Source organism: Penicillium psychrosexuale (assembly GCF_028828465.1).
Source record: "Penicillium psychrosexuale strain IBT 29551 chromosome Unknown utg000002l, whole genome shotgun sequence".
NCBI classification, from domain to species: Eukaryota; Fungi; Ascomycota; class Eurotiomycetes; order Eurotiales; family Aspergillaceae; genus Penicillium; species Penicillium psychrosexuale.
The window spans coordinates 1,919,982-1,942,489 of record NW_026643187.1 but is presented as its reverse complement, the minus strand read 5'-3'; the positions used below and the strand labels follow the sequence as shown (position 1 = coordinate 1,942,489).

Genomic DNA, 22,508 nt, shown 5'->3' with positions numbered 1-22,508 from the left:
AAGCCTGCCCAGTTCCCTGGATTACACTACAACTCAGAGGGTTAGGATTCAGCTTTAGCCATGACTGGTTCTAGATGGTGAATCCGAGGTCGAGCTGCAGTCGAAGATGTATGAGATCTCGGGATCACGCACTTACAAGGTATATATTGAAAAGTAATTTGCACGTTTCAAGCTTTTCCCGCCTTTTTCCGCCGTCGAACATATCTATACAAAAGGACATGGGCCGGCTAAATCTCGTATTGTTAGATGCGAGCAACATATGGAACTCAGTAACCACCACTTACGCCACTGTCAGCATCAGAATACTGACATATTTCCCCCCAAACATCTCAAAAATGACTTGATATTATTTAAAATACCATTTGATAAAATCTAGGAGACACATTCGCGTGAAGGCCGTCTGGTCACGTTCTCGGAAAAATTGATTAGCCGAGCCGACGATATCACCCTGAGGTTCTCCTCTGCGTGAAGTGAATCTATAGGTCGACAATGATATTGAATTTTCGAGCCCGTGTTTGATTCCAATGGAGAATAGACATGGCGGGCAATATATCAATATCGCCGTTTCTGTTCCAGCGTTGTTTCCAGCAAGCGTGGTCCGGATCGCGACGCGCTCGCCTCAATTATGGCAGCGCCAAGTATGGAAAGAATCCCGGTGATAATGACACTCTACAGCTTCCACGGAGGTTTGGTAAGCTTTAAATATTGATAAATATAGACTCGTGTCTCAAGAGCTTATAGCTGATTCGCGGGATGGTAGGAATCGCTGTCAGTGGTGGTGCCGACTCTATGGCTCTAGCATACCTATGCAAGCAACTAGAACAATCTTCTGATGTTGCTGGAGCCATTTCTGTCACTGCTTTTGTGGTAGATCATCGTGCCCGCCCGGAAAGCACTATGGAGGCACAAAAGGTTGCTGGCTGGCTTCGTGATATGGGTATGTTCCAAGTCGGAATGTTTGCATTTTTAGAATATTGTTTAACCATTATTGAACAGACATCAGAACCCATATCCTTAGTTTAGACTGGGCTGAAATTATTTCAAGTCAGAATCAATTGTCGCCAAAGCCTGGAGCATCGAGGCCTCTGCCATCCGCCTTTGAGACACATGCACGACGTCTCCGTTTCCAAGCCCTTGGCATAGCTTGTTATGAGTTCAAACTCGAAACATTGCTTTTAGGCCATCATCAAGATGACAACGTTGAAACCACCATTTTGCGGCTCTCGGCTGGAGCAACTGGCTTAGGTCTTGGTGGCATTCCTGAAGTTGCTCGAATCCCCGAATGCCATGGTGTCTTTGGGGCTTCTGAGAGCTGGTCAACTACATCAATCCCCATAAAACGACCGACAAAACCACAAGCCAAAATCCGATTCGATAACCAGACACATGGGCACATCACTTTTCCCGACCCAACCGCTAGGACAGATAACACTCACACCAATCTTATATCCAACGTAAAAATGGCAAGCCCGGGCATATTCATCTGCCGGCCTCTACTCTCCTTCACCAAAACAAGTCTTTTGGAGACCTGCCACAAAAACCAAGTCCCTTACGTCTCCGACCCAACAAATTTCGACCCAACCCTCACTCCCCGGAACGCCATCCGCAGCCTTCGCACCTCAAACTCCCTCCCCCGTGCGCTGGAATCACAGTCCATCCTTTCCCTCATTCGGTCAAGCCAAGACCTCCTCCAGAGGTCAAACGAGCTGTCCAACTACCTCCTCTCATCTCAATGCCGACTGCTAGATTTCAACCCCAAGGCAGGGTCAGCGGTCATTCAATTCCTAGACACAACCCCAGCGTCGATGGATCCGCAACTCGCAACATTATCAGCCTCTCGACTCCGGCAGATCCAGACCATCGTTCTCCGCCGCATCACAGAACTAGTCTCTCCCTTCCCCGATAGCCATTTCTCGCTACGCAGCTATGAGTCAGTAGTTCACAATGTGTTCCCCGGTCTAGATGGCTCTCATGGCGCAAGCCCCACGTCCAATGACGAGAAACGAAGAAAAGGCTTCACGGTAGCGGGGGTTCTGTTCCAGCGTCTCCCAAATGAAGCCTCCACACTTGGAAAGTCCCAAGATCCACGGCTCGGGGGTGATAATATCTGGTTGCTATCCCGGCAACCATTCATGAAAAATCGTGACCCCGTGACCCAAGTCAACATTTCGCCTAGTGGCAGTTTTACTCCGTGGGTTTTATGGGATAACCGGTACTGGATGCGGCTTCGTCTCGTTCCCGTCGACCGTGATCCCAATGAACTAGCAGAGGAACTGATAAGTCTTCCTGTTACGATACGCCCGTTCAATAAAATTGATATCGAACGGATACGCAAAGATGCCGTTAATTCAAGGCCGCGAGGGCAAACGAATAAGGATTTTACTGCCGGACAGGAAATGCCCGGGACTTTTGAGCACGTCAAGGCTCTCTTGTCTGCTGAAGCGCCTGCTCAGCTGCGCTTTACTTTACCTGTGTTATCAAGGGAAGGCATCGTGTCTAAGCCAGGAAAGCCTCCAAGTCAGAAGGTTTGGCAAAAACTGGCATTGCCGACTTTGGACTATCGACTATCCGGTCATTCAGCTAAGCATTCTTCTCTCAACGAGGTGGAAGTGGTACATCTACGCTGTCGCTGGAAACTGAAATGGCAGTGGATGTACAAAACGATTGACACTGAGGCACTACGCCTGATGGGCTGGCCGGTGGGTAAAGATGCCGAAGAGGCGTAGTGTACATGACAACAACACTTAGACACACAAAAAGCAAGCCTTGTAAAAACTTGATCTCCTGAGCTATGCATGCATGGTCAAATGGCTATCTGTGCGGATAGGCCAGTATGAAGGGTGACAAGAAATAGGAATGAATACAAGTAAGAAAGGCTCATGATATGTATGCAAATGAATAGGCGTTCCAAGGAAAGTAGAAGAGGCTTGTGCGGTATCAAGATACAAGGTGAAAGGAAAGATAATGTGACAGGTGTCAGGTTGTTGAGTAACCATGTGTGGAATATGGGAAAGGAATGATGGTGGGACAAGCCCTCGATGCTGTATATTTGGTCATTGCTCGCTCGCCTTCAGCAGTGCAGCGGCAGCTGACTGGGCTCGAAGACCTCCGACTTCTCGTTTCAAGCGGAAGTTTTCTTTCTTCACTCGGCCGATCTCGTCTAGGGCACTTGCCAGTTGAGACTTCAGCGCGTCTTCTGCGTGGCCCAATCGGACATCCTTCGCAATCTTGCTGAGCTCGGTATTAAACCGATCATAGAGAGCCTCGTTCTCGGCGCTTGCCTCACGATAAAGCTCGTCCAATTTCTTAACACGCTTCTCGCTAAGAACCAACGACGACTCCAGGTCTCGCTCGAGAGCGGATGTGCGGCACTTGTATTCCCCAGTAACTGTCTCAAATCGGGCTTCAAGATTGCGCATGCGAGCTTCAAGGGATGCAGCGGTAGCAGCATGTGGACTGATGTCTGTACGGTCAAAATCAAACTCCAAGTTCATTGCGTTGGGTTTCCTTGGTGGTGTGAGCTTCAGAGAACGTAATTCGTTACCAAGCTCCGCGAGCTCGTCTTTCAGGCCCAATTGGGTAGAGTTTTGGGTCCTCTTTTCTAGTTGAACACGATCGCGTAACTAAGGGATGTCAGTGAACTCATTATCGAGACAAATAGAATGTGACTAACCTTTTGTGGGCTTTGCATCCTCGGTTTCTGTGGTTTTTGCAAGCCAGACGAGGATTGTGGCCGCTTGGTATCGGAAGCGTTGCTGCTTGGCCGCTCCCGAAGGCCCGGAATCCGCTGGGGGATGCCTGACGTTTGGGATCTCCTCCTTGACTCATCGGCTGGCGATTCTGATACACTGCCCCTGGACTTGGTTGCACGCTCCGTCTGTGGAGCCCTGGGATCAATGTTCTCCTTCCTGCTCGGCGTAGAAGGGCGGGGCGGAGACAGACGGCGAATGGGTGATCCTAGTCGCGTCGGTGACCCGGATTTTGCTGGCGGCCTAGAACGCATTGGTGACTGACCGCGCATAGGTGGTGTTGGTATGTAACTGCTCTGAGGTCTGGACTGGTTGGTGGGCGTTACCACTTCTCCTTGAGGGCGACTGGAAGGGGTCGTCGGGCGGAGCTGTTGAGTTGGAGAGATACTGGATGCATCTGAGGATGATGTGAGTGGTCGTATATCCGAAAGGGAGCTCCTTCGTTTTTTGCGAGTCCTTCGCACGCTATCTTCAGAGAATCCTCGGAAAGAAGATAGAGAGGGCGGGTTGTCGTACCCAGTGCCTGGCCTCGAGATTTGCTCCTCAGATGCAAACCCGTACGGACGATACGGAAGGTCACGGGATAAAGGCCGATCGCGAGAAGCAGGGCTACCGCGAGAAATAGGGCGATCGCGAGATGTAGGGCGATCACGAGATGTAGGACGATCGCGAGATGTAGGGCGAAGGAAGCCCAGACGAGAGTCCACATCAGTCGACTTTGAGCGCATCAAAGAACCCTTGGGCGTATTGAGCTCTGAGCCGGCTGGGCTTTGCTTCTTGCTTAATGTCCGTAGAATTGCTGCGACTTTGCTTTCGCCTTCATTTTTCGGAGTATCTCTAGACATACCGAAGCCGAAGCGTTTCCGGAAAGAGGAAGAATTGGAACCGACTGACCCGGTATTGGCATGTGATTTCGATTGATCGCAGGTCAGTGTTCCTTCCACTGAGGTACCCCCAGGAATAAATTCTTCAAAGAGGTTGTCAAAGTCTTCGACCAGTCGGTCCAAAAGGGAGACATGATGGCTAGGATCTCCGTCTTCGGTGAGTACCTCCGCAAATGCCATCGTCAAAGCACCGCGATCTCCGTCATTTCCAGATGCATCGAGTAGCTCGGCAAGTAGTCGAATAATCGCAGCCAGAGCTCGTCTATTTTGCGGGCTCATGTCTGTCACAAATTTCCGAAATTGCTCATCAAAATCCCGCGGTATCATGGTGTCAAACTGGCTCTGAATCCATTTCAGAGAAGAGGAGCTCAAGACGGGGCCCATACTTGTTCTCCAAGCATTCGCCAAAAAGGTTTCAAAAGCGACAAAAAGCGTATCAACTGGCACTTCGGCGGCAGCCTGGATTCTGCTCGGGTCTTCTAGCAAAATATTGTAGAGCTCATTGACCGGCGCCCGGTCAACGTGATCTCTGACCCGAAGCATTCGACCCAGGATGTTTCCACTCCGAGACTGCAGAGAAAGCACATAGGCTGCAAATGTTTGCTCCAGCAACCCGAACTGAGTATCCAATCCCTTGGAGGCAGATGTCCCAACAACGGATATCCTGTTCCCGGTTTCCTCTTTCTCTTTCTCTTTCTCTTTTTCCCTATCCTTGTCCTTCTCCTTGTCTTTCCCTGGGAATGCCGAAGGTAGAGTGTTCGATCTCGACAGATTAACTCTTGGCGGAGGCATTTTTGGGAATTCGCCGGTAAGAGTGGCCGACCCTGGCCCCTTGAGGGTGGGCACGTTATCACGGCTACCCCCCAAAAGGTTTGAGATTAGTTTGGTCGGCGAAGGTGGCCGGAAGCCCCGTGAAGACTTGACCTGCGTGATTAAGCTGCTCGCGATGTACCGAAGAATTTCAAAATTAGAATGAACCAATGAGTTCGTCAATGCTGGGTTTCGGGCGCTATGCAGAGGCGAGAGCAAATATTGAACTTTGTTTCTTATGTCAGTGGCAGAAATATAATTCTCAAGGGAGGGTCACTTACGACGTCGTGAAAGAGTAGAAATAAATGTGTCCACCGTGATCAAATCTGTAGACCCAGATCCAACCACAGAATCGATATCTAGTCTGTATTGATCTCCATTTGGAGGAGATATTGATATGATGACCTCAAGGTTGGAACCTCTCAACATTTGACCGCAGATCGCCTTGGATGTATTAAAAACAATGCGTATTGGGGATGCCTGAATCTGGTCGAGCGCAGCACTTTCACCGTCCTCGCACACACAGGCGAGTATTCCCACGTTACTCGCAGACCCGGTGGGAGGGCTTCTTAGCGTCCATTTACCTCCTTCTCTTTCACTCTCGGGGAATCGACCCTCAATCTTCGCTTTGGATATTTCTTCGATCAGTCGATTGGCTCTTCCTTCATACGTTCCAGCCAATTCCAATGCAAGCAGGTCAGAGCTTGTCTCTTCTTTTGAGGACTTGGCTGAAATTGGCACGGCGAACAAAATTCGACCACACGTGGATTGCATACAACGCACGTTATGAAAGTCTAGCACCTGCACAACCTGGAGTTCTGATTGTGGCAAAGACATGGACATGTCACTGGTTGAAGCGGCCGCATTGTCGATATCAGCCAGCAGACCACGTGCCGTAGTCCGGCTTTCGGCGGGTTTCTCTAGAAGGACTAGGCAGTTCTTATAAAGAAGCATGATCCCTGTGCTGCTTCTGCCAGATGACTGTGTGTCTAGACGGTAAGGCTGGGTAATTTCGTTGAAATCGACTGCAGTAATCAGCCGACCTTCAGGGAATGTCTTCGCTGGCCATCCGTTGACTAGCTCTTGGAGGCGTTGAAGGCTTTGGGTGTGGCTCGATGGGGAATTATTCTCTAGCGCACATATATCCTTCACAATGTCTCGTGCTTTTAGCAGAGTTCGCACGGCAGGATGGACCAAGGGCAGATTGCTAGTCATGGTGTCAATCAGCAGACTGTATCGAGGTAGTCGCTGAACGGGTTCCATCAACAGAGAGCGCAGTCTCTGCTCTCCCGTTTCGTACACTCTCTTGGAAAAACTAGAATTCTTATCTTTCATGAACGAATTCAGAGTTTGCGTAAAGCCTGTATGTGCTCGCATGTAGTCTCCATATGGCTGTGAAAATTGTGGTAGCCATTCAAAGAGGGCTTTTGCGAATGCCAGAATTCCAAGCGGATCCGATCTATCTCTTGGCAAACCCCGACGATTAGAAGGCAGCTCCGTGTCCTGACCAATATCTGTGATGGCATCTTTCTCTGTTTCATCAAGCACATGACGAATGACATCGAGAAAGCCCAGGTTGACTTCCAGGATTTCATTCAAACATGGTGGGAATAATGCCGCCAAAGCTGCCTCGTCGGGGCTGTTGCTGGATGGTCCTCTGCCCACGGCCTTTTGCCGAAACTCGTCGGCCACTTCATGCACAAGAGAATAAAGTTTGGCGACATATCTCTCTTCGGTATCCACAAGCTCACACATGGTAAGACGAAGAGCTTCTTTCTGGCTTCTTGCGAACAGCCGTGATTTGCTGACATTGGTCGGCTGGGACGGCGCACGCTTCAATCGAGCTGTTGGCAAAAACATAGGATCTCCCAGCGCCTCTATCAGGGGTGTGTATGGACCATACTGCGGATTCTGACCTCCCTCAAGATCTGATCCCATACTCTCTCGCCGTTGGAATGGTTGTATAGTACTCGTAGGAAGCACCACATCAATGTCGACCCATGGTACCTTGCGTTCCTGATATGCGCTCCGAATATCCTGAATAATCTCTAAAGAATCATCCACCTTTGTCATACGGTTGGCAAGATCTGCAGCATGCATCTCATCGAACATCTTGGGGACCTTTCCTCCCGGTCTTCCAGTGCGAGCCACCCCAGTCAGACGGTGCTTCACCGGCTCCGACAGCTCGGCAAAATATCTCAGCATGCTGACTGCAAGTCCACGACACACCTCATCACCTTGTTTTTCGCGGGGTAGGTGGTTGACCGCAGCATACACGGGGGCAGCCGGGGACACCGTAATCCGAGGGTAACTTTGAAACCCGGCGGGTGTGAATATATGGGCCTGAATACGGGAACTGCTCACAGTAGCATTGGCGGTAGAGACGGCGCCATAGAAGACGAAGATGGATGATAAACATGGGTCGACGACGTGATAAAGGCTGAGATGTTCGAGAGGAAGGTCCGCCAGTGTACAGATTCCGGAGGGAGGTGCGATAGTCGCCATAACGAATGGTGGTGCACTTGCAATGCAAGTGCAGAATGCGAGAAGATGTTGGGCAAGCGCTACCGTGTGCGATAAACAAATGAAATGCGCCGGGGTTTGTCGCAGAAGGAACGTTGGAGTAGCAAGGTAACGAGTGACGGGAAAGACAAGGTCGTAATGTTTAGAATTAAATGAGAGAAAATTTCCTATGCTGAGCAGTGAGAGACAGTTGAAAATCGCATGTAGGATGTGTTATCCTGTTGTTGGTAAAGCGATTGCGACATTCGCGCTCCCCTCCATAGAAGCTGAGGTACAAAAGATATCCACTCAATTCATAGATTCAGGGAGTAGACACGTGCAGTGGCGTAAATCCGAATGAAAATCTCCAGAAGGTAAGTAAATGAAGTGTAAGATCGAGAGGAGGCGTTTGTTTTGAGACGCGGGGACAGAGAAGCGGTGGGTTGATATCGCGATAGCCCGATAGACCAAGAGTGGGTATTAGCGCCTGACGCTAAGAATAGTAAAAGAATAAAAGAATGACTTGAATATGGATACCCAGCTTAGCCCGATGTCCTAGGTCGTAGGAATTACATTCTCTACTTCGACCTGTCCCGCACTCTTGTTTTTAATGTTTACTCTACTATGTTTGTCCGGCCAACGCTATCAACACCGTTGCTATCGTTGCGATCCCCAACCGCTGCAAGGATCAGTGTGACAGGTCACATCTGCATGATTCGCTGAATATATGGGGTTCTTCGCACCTTGTTTATTCTTCACGGTTTCAGATCGTTGTACACAAGCTTATATTTTAGGACAAGAATAGACGGGAATACTAATTCGGTCTGAGGGACAATGCCATTATGTTCTAGACAGTTTAATACGCTCGTTTCATAAAGAATGTCCGTAGTCAATTCGAAAATCTCATCTTTGTTTACTCGGGAAAGATATCAGCCACTATATCGATGATCGCCGGCTTAATATGTTGATGAATTCATGCATACATGATGTAGGTGAAGCTTCTGATTGGCTTTTTACCTCGTATTTGCACGTTTTATACTGCGATTATCTGACTATAATGGCATGTAGTGTTGATTTGGCATAGAAGGATGTCAACAAAGGTGAAATCAAACATTTTGGATCCATGGATGCAGTCCAATACCAGATGGTACATTGATACCGCATCGGTGCAGATTTTCATCCAGTCCAATCAGTTTAATACAGATTGTGTGGTAATGTGCAGTACAGCCCCTGTCGTAGGCGGTGAGTGAGCGGGGAAGACGCTAAGCTCAATAAGGCAAGCAGCAGTATGATGATCAAGAGACCAGCTGTTTCGTTCGACCTTCAAAATGGTGTCACAACAGCGAGCATCTTTTGTGATGCTCGATCCCACTATGGACTCGTCTTCTCTTCCAATTGCCATAGACCCGGTGGCTTTGGTGACCACTGAATGTATCACCGTCACCTCGTCTATGCGCAAGCATGCACGCTGGGCTCACTCCTCAGTCTCCGCCATCCTGGGCGGCAATGGAGCCTCTCGTGTTTATGAGCGGGATAACTCTGCCCCCTCAAGTCCAATTCCACGCAGGACTGGCCAACCGTCACCTCGTCCCGATGAAGATCATGTCCTGGCTAATCGGTGGGGTCTGCGAGGGAAGAAGGGGAAGAGCATGCAGGACAACCCATTAATATCGGCCTTTACACGACTGCGGAGTGATCTGAAAGATTGCAAAGATATCCGAACTTTTGATACCCCAGCGTTACTTCATCCATTCCTACAGGTCGTTCGCTCCTCTTCGACCTCCGCCGCAATTACCTCTATCGCCTTGGTCTCCATTACCAAGTTCCTCTCGTACAATATTATCAACCCGAATTCCCCACGGCTCTCTGTAGCTATGCAGCTACTCTCAGCCGCGATCACACACTGCCGATTTGAGGCCAGCGACTCGTCGGCGGACGAGATAGTCCTTTTGAGGATTCTGAAGTTGATGGAGGGCATACTTTCACGACCTGAAGGCGAACTTTTGGGCGACGAGAGCGTCTGCGAGATGATGGAAACTGGTTTGAGCATGTGCTGCCAGGGTCGTCTGTCAGAGGTACTACGGAGATCCGCCGAAATGGCAATGGTCAAAATGTGCCAGGTGATCTTCATGCGTCTATCGCATCTTGATCAAGGAGTGCCCGCAGGACCGGATCCATTTGCGGGCGAAGATACAAAAAAGGACCCACCCTCTCGTCTGAAGATGGACCCGTCGGTTAATGGAGACACCGTGACTTCGCAGCACCTGTCAGCCATCAGCGCAGACACATCGACCGCAGAACGTCATAGTACTAGTCGAGAGGGATCACCCGAGCAGGCAGGAAATGGTATCGCAGCAGCTACTGCACCACCTAGCCCGCATGATGATCCCGAAACCGAGCTTCAGCCCTACTCCTTACCATCCATCAAAGAATTATTCCGTGTCTTGATCGACCTGTTGGACCCTCATAACCGGCAACATACAGACGCCATGCGTGTGATGGCACTCCGAATTATTGATGTTGCCTTGGAGGTAGCAGGTCCTTCCATTGCTCGGCATCCCAGTCTGGCTGCCCTGGCTAAGGACGATCTTTGTCGATACCTCTTTCAGCTAGTCAGGTCAGAACACATAGCTATTCTAACTGGTTCGTTGAGAGTAGCTGGCACCTTGTTATCGACCTGCCGGCCGGTTTTGAAATTACAGCAGGAACTCTATCTTTCATATTTAGTGGCCTGCTTGCACCCTCGCGTGGAAATACCGCGAGAACCTGGCATCGACCCATCGCTCTACGAAGGAATTCCTGAATCACCAAAGTTGGTGAAGCAGCCAGCTTCGCAGCCCAATAGCGGACGAGCCACACCTGTTCCTGTTAGAGATCGACAGAGATTGGGGCTCGAAGGAGGATCAAGAAGGCCCGAAGCCCGAGAGGCAATGGTAGAGAGCATTGGCATGTTGTCACGCATACCTAGCTTTATGGTTGAGCTTTTTGTCAACTATGATTGTGACGTGGACCGAGCTGACCTGTGCGAGGATATGATTGGATTGCTCTCTCGCAATGCTTTCCCAGACTCTGCAACTTGGAGCACTACAAATGTACCCCCGTTATGTCTCGATTCTCTTTTGGGCTATGTGCAGTTCATCCATGATCGGCTGGATAACGAGCCTATACAAGGAGATTACCCTCCTCAAGAAAGCTTGAAAAAACAACGCCACACGAAGAAACTCATTATCAAGGGGGCACAGATGTTCAATGAGGATCCTAAGAAGGGAATTGCCTTCCTTGTGAGCCATGGTGTTATTGAGGACGCGAATAATCCCGTTCTGGTTGCTCGCTTCTTGAAGGGCACCACACGCCTGTCAAAGAAAGTCCTCGGAGAATACATCTCCAAACGCGGCAACGAGGAGTTGCTAGGCGCATTTGTGGATCTCCTTGACTTCGAGGGACGTAGTGCAGTGGAAGCTCTTCGGGAACTACTCAGTTCATTCCGTTTGCCTGGTGAATCGCCGCTCATTGAGCGAATTGTGACGATCTTTTCGGAACATTACATTGAAAAGGTCAAGCCGGATGGCATCGCCGATAAAGACGCACTATACATTTTGACCTACGCCATCATCATGCTGAACACCGATCTCTACAACCGCAACGTGAAGTCACAAAACCGTATGACTTGCGCTGGCTTCGCAAGGAACTTGCGAGGCGTCAACGGGGGTGGAGACTTCGCGGAGGAATTCCTCGAGGATATCTATGACTCTATCAAGAATAACGAAATCATTCTACCCGATGAACACGAAAACAAGCATGCATTTGACTATGCTTGGAAGGAACTATTGCTGAAGTCTTCATCTGCCGGCGACGTCATAGTTGGAGAGACCAACATGTATGATGCCGAAATGTTCGCGGCTACGTGGAAACCAGTGATTGCGACCCTCTCATATGTCTTCATGTCTGCATCAGATGATGCAGTATATTCCCGCGTGGTCAATGGTTTCGACCAGTGTGCCCAGATTGCTGCCCGCTATGGCTTGACGGAGGCGTTCGACCGTATCGTCTTCTCCCTTGCATCGATTAGCACTTTGGGTACTAGCAAACCTCCTAGTACAGCGCTCAACACAGAGGTCCAGGTTGGTCAGAAGAGTGTGATGGTAAGCGAGCTAGCCGTCAAATTTGGCCGAGACTTTAGAGCACAACTGGCAACTGTGGTGCTTTTCCGAGTCCTCTCAACAAATGAGGCAACTGTCAACCAAGGCTGGGAGTATATCGTCCGCATATTGAGTAACTTGTTCATCAACTCTCTCATCCCGCCGTTTGACGCTATACTCACGTCCGAACTTGAAATATCTCCAATTCCGCTACAGCCTCCATCACAGGTGATTGATCGGGATGGACGCAACAACGACACGGGAATTTTGTCTGCATTCACATCTTACCTCTCAAGTTATGCGGCAGACGATCCTCCTGAGCCTTCGGACGAAGAACTTGACAACACACTCTGCACAGTGGATTGTGTGACTGCCTGCTCAATATCCGAAATTTTGACAAATATTAAGTCAGTAAAGATGTTTCATTGATGGGTTGTGGTCATGATACTGACTTCTTCCGCAGATCTCTTCCTCTGTCCTCATTGGAAATGCTCGTGGAGGCTTTGCTGTCATTGCTTCCCGAGGAGAACGCACCAGCAGTCATTGTCGTAAAACCCGAACGCCCGACACCAACGTCGAGGGTTGCCAACAGCAGAGCTGACCCTAACCAACCTAAATACGATCCTTCGATGATATTCGTTCTAGAGTTGGCGACGTTGCTCACTCTTCGTGACGAAAAGACCCTGGAGGTTCTCGGTGAAAACCTGGCAACAACTCTTCAAACACTGGTGCGCGATGCGAAGAATCTCCATCCGCTAACCGTGTCTCGTGTTGTTTCTTACCTCCTAAATCTCTTGCGGCTGAGCCATGTATGTACTCTCCTTTACCCTGTGGCTTTGATGTAGGTTCTCCTTTACTGATCCCACGCTAGGACCAACACTTTATCCGGGTACCCGTTGTGCTCCACGCTATTTCTGGATTCGACCAGGATATTTTGGAAACCGTGGCCGTGGCGACGGTCAAGGGTCTTGCCAGGTGCATTGCTCATACAGGCCGTCTAAGAAACGAGATCACTATTTCTCCGGATTTCTGGTCGATCTTGCAAAGACTCCATCAACACGAGGCAGTCGCTTCTCTTGTCTTTGATCTTCTACAAAGCATTGTTGAGTCAATGCCCGATATTATCACAGCCGACAACTATGAGTTCGTAGTCAGCCTGGCCAATGACTTCGTCAGCGCCGGGCGTGTGGGTTCTATCGAAGAACGACACCGGGATGCTCAGGCCCGTCGGAATAAGGGGGTCAAACAATCCAAGTCAAGGTAAGGGTACCATGCACCTCTGTCCATTGTTTATACTTACCTCTCCTTCCATAGTGAGAACCAAGTTGTGACTCGCGGCATCAAGGCAATCGGTCTGATCTATCATCTGACTGGACGAGTCCCGGCTCTTATCAAACAATCTCATCTTGAGGAGAATGAAGGTAACGATCGATCCTCTGACATGTCTACTGCAACGAGTTTCTAATAGGTGCATTTCTAGCCTGGGCTGCCTACTGGTCGCCTATCTTCCAGTCCTTGACCAGTCAATGCATCAACCCGTGTCGCGATATCCGACACCATGCTATTTCCACGCTGCAGCGATCTCTTCTATCTGCCGAACTGATCTCAAGCGATGACCAGGAGTGGACTAGCATCTTCGATGAAGTCCTATTCCCGCTCGTCCTACTTCTTTTGAAGCCGGAGGTCTACCACTCCGACCCTGTTGGTATGAGCGAGACCCGATTCCAAGCCGCAACATTGGTCTGCAAGATCTTCCTGCGCTTCCTCGATCAGCTCCCCAACCGGACGGGTATGCTCCCTCTCTGGCTCAGGATCCTGGACATCCTTGATCGCATGATGAACAGTGGTCAGGGCGATAGTCTGGTAAGTCGATTATTCCACCCGACGACCCAAGTATACCATGACCACTCCCATCTAACAAATTCTTTTTCTCAATCTCGTAGGCAGAAGCAGTCCCCGAAAGCTTGAAGAATATCCTCCTAGTAATGGCTGATGGAGGCTACCTTGTGTCCCCATCCCAAGACCCAAGCAAGGAGGAAATATGGGTCGAGACTCGCAAACGCCTTGGCCGCTTCTTGCCCGATCTCTTCTTGGAGATCTTCCCCGATGTTGCAAACGAGCCCGAAACGCCTGCTCCGCGCTCTGCCGTCTCATCCCCAGAGCAGCCCCATGAGACAGAGAAGGCTACTGAGGCAGAGCAGACGAGCGAAGATATTGCGCCCCAGCAGGACGGCGAAGAAGGAAAGGAGGATGCTAATACCGAGAGCCACACTCCTCAGGAGGCAGAGGAAAGTACCTCCTAAGAAGTGCTAAACCATTTCCGTGGATGTATGGTGTATTTTTCTTAATCTCTTGGCTCCCCTGTTCCTTTTACACTTACCTCAGAATAGCGCCGGGGTCAATGTTCCACATGTAGATATAGCTCGATTATGATCGGCGCTGCGTGCGACCCATGTTTCTGTTTACCTATGATATGTGAATGTCAAGGCTGGTTCGACTTACTTAGAATTCGCCAATATAATGGACCTTCATAGCTACAATACGTCGAGCTGAACAAGCTGCCACACAGTTGAATCATTCCTTTGGGAAATCTATACAAATACAGATACAACACTAGAACGCCACGTTGAATCAGGTATCCCAACAGAAATATGGTAAAATCGAGCAGAAAATCTCGGAGAGCCACAAGCTGCATGTTTTAACAACCGGAAAGACATGTCATGATTTGAGATGCAGTCTGCTGTGGTAGGAGCAGAGAAAAGGGAACTGAGATGGCGAACAATCGCAAAAAAAGACATTCACACTAGAATGCATAGAGATAGCAGGTATACAACATACAACTCGACGGATGAGGCACAGAACGAACAAAGATATCGGAAATCGAGTCAGTAAAAAAAGAAAAAACTTCATCAAATGTTCCCTTCCTCTTGACAAAATACCCTATATCAACTTCTCCCTCTATTCATCCATGTCAAGATCAATAGCGTCGGGGTTAGCCTCGGCAGTAGCTGGTTCTTGAGCGGTAGGTGGAGGACGGCTACCCCCCTCCGGACCGCTGGAGGCAGCCACGAAGCCAACTGGGGCACGAGCTTGACGCTCCAATTCCGCCATGGCATCTGCGCGTCGCTGGTCATCGTCACCTTCACCTTGTTCCCCTGTTTGGAGTTGTTGGCTCCTGGCAATGGCTTGCGATGCAATGAAATTGACGTCGGTGCTGTAGATAATGTTAAAAAACGTGTGATGGGTTTTATAGTAGTAGGGGTCACATACTTGTATTGAGCTTGGACACTTCGCTTGATGCGAATCATTTCGCCGAAAGTATCGTCGTTTCCGTGGTTGATTTCGAATTCTTCCCACTTCCGCCAGAAGGGAGCGTTTGTCCGAGGATCGCAGAATTGAGACGCGTGGCCATAAATTGCGCGAGCACGGTCGATCTCGCCAAGTCGTCGCTCCATTTCGGCGAATTTGAGACACATTTCCTTGGCCTCCTGATCGGGCAACGCGGCAACGGCGCGCTCGTAGATTGGTCTGGTAGATGTGAGACCGAAGTTCGAGGCCGATTTGGTGATGTAGAATTCGAACATCTCGAAGCGGTCCTCATCAGACACTGCCCGAGTTGCACGCTCGTAGATCCGCATCGCGTGCCGTGCGAGACCGCGCTCTTCTTCTAAGTTGCCGTACATCAGGTAAAGAGACTTGGCAAACTTGGAGGGACAATCCTCCAAGGCCTGCTCGAACAGATCTCGGAGTCGCTCAATGCCGACCTGCCGATCCACAGCCTTGGTCAAGTACAAGTTCCAGAGCTCGAATGCAACTGGATACATGAAAAGATCCAAGCCTCGCTCGTATACCTTGAAAGATTCTTCGAAGTACTTGTTTTCTTCTAAGAGATTGGCGTAGTTAACGACAGTTTGAGGTGTGGCGATGCGAAGCTCGAAGATCCGCTCGTAGACCTTTTTGGTTTCTTCCAGAGACGAAACACTCTCAACAAGATCAACATAGAAACTCCATAGTTTCCAGCTCTTGTGAATTCTTTGAAGTGGAGACAGTGTCTCATCAAAGTAGTCCACCGTCGATTTCTTAGGCGCCTGTGTAGCCTTCTCCATTATGCTGACTGCTTTGTCGAAATTCTCGGCACGGAGCTCCATTTCGGCCCATTCACACCAGATGTCTGCCAGTTCAGATACAGACTTGAATGGAACTTTGGCAGCCTTGTCGAAAATGACTCTTGCATTATCCAAGTCCCCGCCGTTCTCATAAAGCTTAGCATAATTAACCCAAAGCTCGGAGAATTTTCCATGTGCTTTGCTGGGGTTAATTGCAAAAACGGCATCCGTGTAGGTTTGGATGGCTTCTTTCTTATTATCGCCCCAGAGTGCTACTCTCTTTTCCCATTCGATGACGTTGTTAGGGTTCTGCCGTAGGAGTACATCGTTCACCAAGAATGGTCTGCGGTCCATCAGCTGTTCGAAGCGGAGCATGCGGAGGTCAAGATCAAAGTCAGCATCTTCGTCGGCTTTACCCTTGTCAGAGCGGAGGGCTGCGCCCTCCATCAAGCTTCCAATGATAGACTCCTCGAACTCGACATAGGAGTCGAAGATGAGAGTGAAATCACGAACCGTCATGACAGTAGTGATTCCTTCCTCGAAGACATCCCGTGCCTTCTCGAAGTTACCCTTGGTGATCCAGTATGTAGCCAACCCGGCCCACAACTTGCCCCTCTGGTCCGCAAAGCGTTCGATGCCACTCCGAAGAATGGCATCAACATCGATTCCGACCTGAGGGCCGGTCTGTATCTTTTTGGCCTGGGAGACCAGGAGATCAACCATCTCCGACCATAATTGGAATGGGCCTTTGCCATGTTTGGACTTGAATCGTGGATCGTCGAGGATATCCATGTATTTCTTCACGGCTTCCGTATATTCACCATTTTCAACAAGAAGCTCTATGTAATCCTCGACGTTCTCGGGGTGAATTTGCATGTACCGAGCAAAGATCTTAATGGCAGTCTGCCCGGAAGCAGCCCGAGCGAAGCCTTTGTACAGTCTCCAGATTCGGTTGTGCTGTGTGACCGGCAAAGCGCGAAGGGAACGGTCGAAGGTTCGTCGAGTCTGGGTCACCATGGGCTGCTGGAGCAGGAAGGATAGGTACATTTCCCAGATGCGCGGCATCTTGTTCAGGAGGATCAGGGCTCGTTCGAAGAGTGCGTTGACTTTCTGGTATTCGGCGCGATAGACCATGGGATTGCGACCCTTCAAATGCTTTGTCCGGAACTCCAAATACTACGACGGTCAGTAAGAGCAAAGACTTGGAAGTTCTTCTAAAAAAAAATGTCACTTACCATCTTCCAGAGCTTGTATGAACGCGGTAACTGCTTGCAAGCGCGCTCCATGACCTGATGAATGCCATTATATTAGTGATGATCCATAGACTCGGTTGTGGTATGTGACGACGTACAAATGCTTGCTCATAGAGCGTGCCATTTTGCTGTTTGAATTCGATATAGGCAAGCCATGGCTTGACACTACTAGCGTCGCGAAGCAGATCTTGTTCGTAAATGATATCTTGATCAGTCTAGTGATAGAATACAAGTAAGCCTCCAGTTCAAATGGTCCAATGGGTCAAAACTCACGATCAAGTAGAGGTCCGGCCGGGACGCAGATGGTCGATCCATCTCTGCGTGCTGCCGGTGGGATCTCGGGGGCAAAAGCGTCCCTGGCATTGCGCCACTCAGTCGAGCGAAATCCAATTACACGATCAACGTGTCAGCATAAAGGAAAATTGCATAAACAAGAGACTGCAGGCATGCGCGTAGAAAGCCAAATCTGTTGACGGATGAGGTTCCCACATTGATTGTATCACGTGCTTCATCCGTATCAGGTGGGCGGTGGAGCATTATCGGCGTCATATCAATGTGAATGTGGCCGTGTTGCTCAAGCTGAACAACAAGGACTATATCGTGATCTTTGTTCTGCTGCAATCATGTCCGGCGCTGTGGTGAGTTTATTGTGGAACTGAACCCGCATATTGACTTCATCTGACGTCTATTTAGGGCCGAGAGGCAGTATTTCCGACTCGCCAATCATTGGGGTTGATGAAGAACAAGCTGAAGGGAGCGGAAATTGGCCATAGTTTACTAAAGAGAAAGAGTGAAGCTCTAACAAAGTCAGATCCCTGTACCTCTCTTGCTTCTTGGAGTATATGCTGACCCTCTTTCCTGTCCAACAGACGTTTCCGCGGTATGATGCGACACATTCCCGTTCCCCACCTTATCAAGACGCTAATCATACTTCAACAGATATTACACGCCGCATCGATGAAGCCAAACAAAAGATGGGTCGGGTCATGCAGATTGCTGCCTTCTCACTGGCGGAAGTGAGCTATGCGGTAGGCGGAGATATCGGCTACCAGATTCAGGAGTCCGCCAAGCAGGCTCGTTTCCGCGTGCGAACCAAGCAAGAGAACGTTTCTGGTGTTCTTCTACCTACATTCGAAAGCTACACGCAGGAGGGTGTCAATGACTTCGGTCTGACAGGTCTAGGAAAGGGAGGACAGCAGATTCAACGCTGTCGGGAGACATATGCACGGGCCGTGGAGACATTGGTGGAACTGGCAAGCTTACAGGTATGCGTGGTATCTATGCAGTGGATGGGCATATTGCTCACCAATTGTGCCAGACTGCCTTCTTGATTCTGGATGAGGTGATCAAGGTTGTCAACCGAAGAGGTAAGTCATTTTCTCATGGACAGTGACGGCTTACTGCTGATATCTAACTTGCGTGATTAGTAAATGCGATGTAAGATCGGGACTTGTGAATTCGATCCTTGTTCAGGATACTAACATATATTCAACAGTGAGCATGTTATCATTCCTCGGACCGAGAACACTATCAAATGTTTGTACCATCTATCTCCAGCGTCCCTTCCACAGACTAACCATCCTGAAGACATCAACTCCGAACTCGATGAGCTCGACCGAGAGGAATTCTACCGCCTGAAGAAGGTCTCAGGCAAGAAGCAGAGAGACGTTGCTGCCGCGGACGCTGAGATTCTCGCGGCCCGGCAAAAGGCAGCCGAAGAGCAAGGGAAAAACCCCAAGGCAGCTGCTTCTCCTGCTCTCTTCGTTGAAGAGGCAGATACGGTAGATGTTCTGGGTGACCAGGAAGACAACGATGTCATTTTCTAGGCTGCTATTTTGTTTCGTATTGATACTCTTCTTGTTGACATCTTCTTTTTTGACCGTGACATGTACCATGTTATATGCTCATACTCGTTTTAGCCCTGTGGCTCGTTTCATCTACTTTTGAGGAATATTGAAGTTCATGTGATATGCAATGTTGACGCATTGCGACAGCAAGAGGACTGCCATAAAGCTCTCCGTATTTCTAATACACATGTACTTGAGACAAGACCTTCCAAACGCCAGAAAGAACGAGACCGGGATATTTTGTAGGATGCAACAAACCACCCACGACTACTGTCGCTGGTAGGTAACGCGAATCGCCTTGCCCTGGTCGCCCATGGGCATGCCTGATGTAGCCTCCTTTGCGCTGATTGCTCCAGCCTCGGCCTCGTATTCCACGAATGCAATTCCCTTGCGACCAGGCACCAATCTGACTTCCTGGAATCCTTCGAACCGGCCAAAAATAGCAGACAGACCTTCCTGAGTTGCATCTTCCGGTAGTTCCCGCAAGAACAGAATCTTGTTGGGCGGGAGGTACTCGTCTGGGACGACAGCGGTGGTAGCAGCAGCGGTGGGTTTGAGACCGGCACCTTTGGTGGTCTTGGCTGGGCGTGCGGGTTCGACGGCGGCGGCAGGACGCTTGAGTTTCTTCTGTGCTTCGAGGGCCTCGTGGGCTTGTTTGCGCTCTGTAAAACGACAATTATTAGTATGGATTGAGTATTTGTATATAGTGCGCCGGTATCTGTTAAACGTACCTTTCTCAGCTAAGCGTCTCCGCTTATGAGCCTCGAGCTCTTCGCTGCCACCCTCCCGCTGGACTGTCGCATCACTGGGTGTCTTCGCATAATCCAGCACCATAGGCTTCTCAAAGAGATCGAAGCCGTTGATATCCTCAATAGCGCGGGTAGCGGACTCGACGTTGTCAAAGACGATGAAGGCCTGGCCCTTAGCTTTGAGGTTAGTCTTTGCGACGACCTCTAGAATGGTGCCATATTCGGAAAAGATCTCCTCCAGGGCATGCTTCAACTGCTCAAGCTTGATTCGCTCGTCGAGATTCTTGACCTAATAGGTGGAAAGCAATCGGTCAGTATGGTAATGCAGGAGCGGAGTGGTGATATGATGGAGGGGAGGGACAGGCGCACATATACTCTGTGAAGACTTGTTAGCATGGGGACATAGCATGTAGATATAGTACTCACGTCGCATTCGGGGGAATACCAGCTGCTGAGACGGCAGCCATGTTTGCGACTGTGGAGCTCTAGAAACCGGCGAGGTCGAGCTTCTGGTTGACTTGAGGCGGATGAAATGAGATTGGAAGGGAGATAGGGGTATGTTGTATAATAATTGGTCACATCACATGAACTAGCATCATTGGTCTAGTGGTAGAATTCGTCGTTGCCATCGACGAGGCCCGTGTTCGATTCACGGATGATGCACTACTTTTTTTTATTTTTATTTTTTTCTCTCTTGTTTTTTTTTTTTACCAGTTACACTATAACCAATGGCTACCTAATTATAATTCAGTATATTGAAGTGGGTATAACTACGGAGTACTATCTCACATTATCTGGTTTTGAACTGTATCCATTGATATTCCTCATCTTTAATTAGGATGTCCCAATTTGGCATGGGTGAAGCCAATCTTCGATGCATGAAGAATAATAAAGTTTCAATGGCTATGATCTTAAGCGCTCACTAAGGACAGATCATCCATGGATCTTCATGTTTTGTTTATTCTCGGCTTCTAATCTTTTAGACAATAATAATTCGCATACATACCCGAGGACTTCCGTTGTTGTAGATCGATCATTTAAGCGTGTTGGGCGCAAAGGTAAGGTTTGAAAAGATAAGAGATCGCCCGTGGCACTGGAGTCTTGGCGGGTGCCTCGGATCCACTCTGTTCGTCCCTCAGTCGGGCTTCCGTGGTATATGCTCAGGCTAAGGGGTTTGTATTGGTAAATCTTTCAGTCCTTAATCCCTCAATCCCAATTCCCAATCCCTCAATCTCTCAATCCTCAATCCCCCAATCCCATATAAAATCCAAGCCATGTATTCCTCAAGAAACTAGACCACCTGGGCACCCGCCCCAAACAATATGCGCCTCACATCGCTGCTATCCCTCGCAGCCCTCACGAGCATCAGCATAGCCAAAACCCCGGGCTGCGGCGAAGACATACCTTCCAAGTATCCCAAAGCAGGATCAAGCGAGTCCCTCACCCTCCCAAACACAGACCGGGAATACAGACTGTACATTCCTGCCAGCTATGACAAGAACACGCCAACCCCGGTATACTTCTCCTTCCACGGGGCGTCGCGCGACATGGTAGAGGAAGAAAGTCTGTCACAATTCTCAAACCCGGAATTCAACCCCGACGGAATTGCCATCTACCCAAACAGCAAGAATGGATACTGGCTCTCCAGCCCTTATGCAAACACGTCGCGTCCCAACGACCTGGACTTCACCAACGATTTGCTCACGCACATGGAAGAAACCCTCTGCATCGACACAACCAGAGTATACTCGGCGGGCAAGTCGAATGGCGGTGGTTTTACCAGCGTGATCGCCTGCAACGCCACCGTAGGAAGCCGATTTGCGGCTTTTGCGGCCGTCAGCGGCGCCTGGTATGATACAGCCGACATGAAGGGCGTGGGGCCTTGCGCCCCCGCTAAGCGGGATGAGGGGTATCCTTTCTTGGAGTTTCATGGTACGGTCGACACGACGGCGCCTATCGATGGCGACGGGGACGCTAAGCTGCCTGTCATTGATGTCCTGCAGGCCTGGGCGGCTCAAAATGGATGTGCGGACAATGCGCAGCCCACCAGCAATGTGACTGTCTTTGACGACCCGCTCGTGAAGCATGCTTCTTGGAACTGTAACGGGCTAAAAGGCATCGTTCAGCATTACCGTGAGAGTGACAATGGCCATTGCTGGCCAAGTACTGTTGGCAATGATGACTTCACCCGAAATGCCGCACAGTGCCCGTTGGGTAAGTCGGAATTCAATGCGACTCAATACATATTTGATTTCTTTGCGGAGGATCACTCGAGCAAGACGAGCACAACAAGTACCACCACGAGTACTGGTACAAGTACTGCCACTGGCACAGCAGCCACAAGTACTAGTACTCATCACAGCCAAAGCCCAAAGATTTTACACCCCATGTCCATCCATGCTTTGTATCTTATATTTTCAGCTGTTGTTATTAACTCGCTGCATATTTGAGTTCCATGACATTTCTGTG

The 22,508-nt window shown here is 49.6% G+C and overlaps 7 protein-coding genes across 7 annotated transcripts; 4 read left to right on the top strand and 3 right to left on the bottom strand.

Annotated features, from left to right (window-relative positions):
* Window positions 1-537: 537 nt before the first annotated feature.
* N7518_001878 (tRNA lysidine(34) synthetase) lies at window positions 538-2,726 on the top strand (the record flags this gene model as incomplete). Its single annotated transcript, XM_057182806.1, has 3 exons — window positions 538-691; window positions 761-937; window positions 997-2,726. The coding sequence occupies 3 exons, from the start codon at window positions 538-540 to the stop codon at window positions 2,724-2,726; spliced, it is 2,061 nt and encodes a 686-aa protein (XP_057044256.1).
* A 327-nt stretch (window positions 2,727-3,053) lies between these two features.
* Window positions 3,054-7,948, bottom strand: N7518_001877 (putative Rho guanyl nucleotide exchange factor; the record flags this gene model as incomplete). The annotated part of the gene is made up of 3 exons (XM_057182805.1): window positions 3,054-3,623; window positions 3,674-5,670; window positions 5,725-7,948. The coding sequence occupies 3 exons, from the start codon at window positions 7,946-7,948 to the stop codon at window positions 3,054-3,056; spliced, it is 4,791 nt and encodes a 1,596-aa protein (XP_057044255.1).
* Window positions 7,949-9,273: 1,325 nt separating this feature from the next.
* N7518_001876 (uncharacterized protein) lies at window positions 9,274-14,387 on the top strand (the record flags this gene model as incomplete). The annotated part of the gene is made up of 6 exons (XM_057182804.1): window positions 9,274-12,491; window positions 12,548-12,893; window positions 12,956-13,344; window positions 13,399-13,505; window positions 13,565-13,947; window positions 14,028-14,387. The coding sequence occupies 6 exons, from the start codon at window positions 9,274-9,276 to the stop codon at window positions 14,385-14,387; spliced, it is 4,803 nt and encodes a 1,600-aa protein (XP_057044254.1).
* Window positions 14,388-15,042: 655 nt separating this feature from the next.
* N7518_001875 (mRNA splicing protein SYF1) lies at window positions 15,043-17,806 on the bottom strand (the record flags this gene model as incomplete). The annotated part of the gene is made up of 5 exons (XM_057182803.1): window positions 15,043-15,298; window positions 15,355-17,366; window positions 17,426-17,479; window positions 17,542-17,658; window positions 17,717-17,806. The coding sequence occupies 5 exons, from the start codon at window positions 17,804-17,806 to the stop codon at window positions 15,043-15,045; spliced, it is 2,529 nt and encodes an 842-aa protein (XP_057044253.1).
* Window positions 17,807-18,066: 260 nt separating this feature from the next.
* Window positions 18,067-19,269, top strand: N7518_001874 (H(+)-transporting V1 sector ATPase subunit D; the record flags this gene model as incomplete). The annotated part of the gene is made up of 8 exons (XM_057182802.1): window positions 18,067-18,081; window positions 18,137-18,249; window positions 18,313-18,323; window positions 18,383-18,708; window positions 18,762-18,810; window positions 18,871-18,880; window positions 18,939-18,979; window positions 19,031-19,269. The coding sequence occupies 8 exons, from the start codon at window positions 18,067-18,069 to the stop codon at window positions 19,267-19,269; spliced, it is 804 nt and encodes a 267-aa protein (XP_057044252.1).
* A 288-nt stretch (window positions 19,270-19,557) lies between these two features.
* On the bottom strand, window positions 19,558-20,506 carry N7518_001873 (U1A/U2B'/SNF family RNA-binding protein; the record flags this gene model as incomplete). Its single annotated transcript, XM_057182801.1, has 4 exons — window positions 19,558-19,952; window positions 20,022-20,328; window positions 20,409-20,415; window positions 20,466-20,506. The coding sequence occupies 4 exons, from the start codon at window positions 20,504-20,506 to the stop codon at window positions 19,558-19,560; spliced, it is 750 nt and encodes a 249-aa protein (XP_057044251.1).
* Window positions 20,507-21,361: 855 nt separating this feature from the next.
* Window positions 21,362-22,489, top strand: N7518_001872 (CE1 family esterase; the record flags this gene model as incomplete). Its single annotated transcript, XM_057182800.1, has 1 exon — window positions 21,362-22,489. The coding sequence occupies one exon, from the start codon at window positions 21,362-21,364 to the stop codon at window positions 22,487-22,489; it is 1,128 nt and encodes a 375-aa protein (XP_057044250.1).
* Window positions 22,490-22,508: the final 19 nt, after the last annotated feature.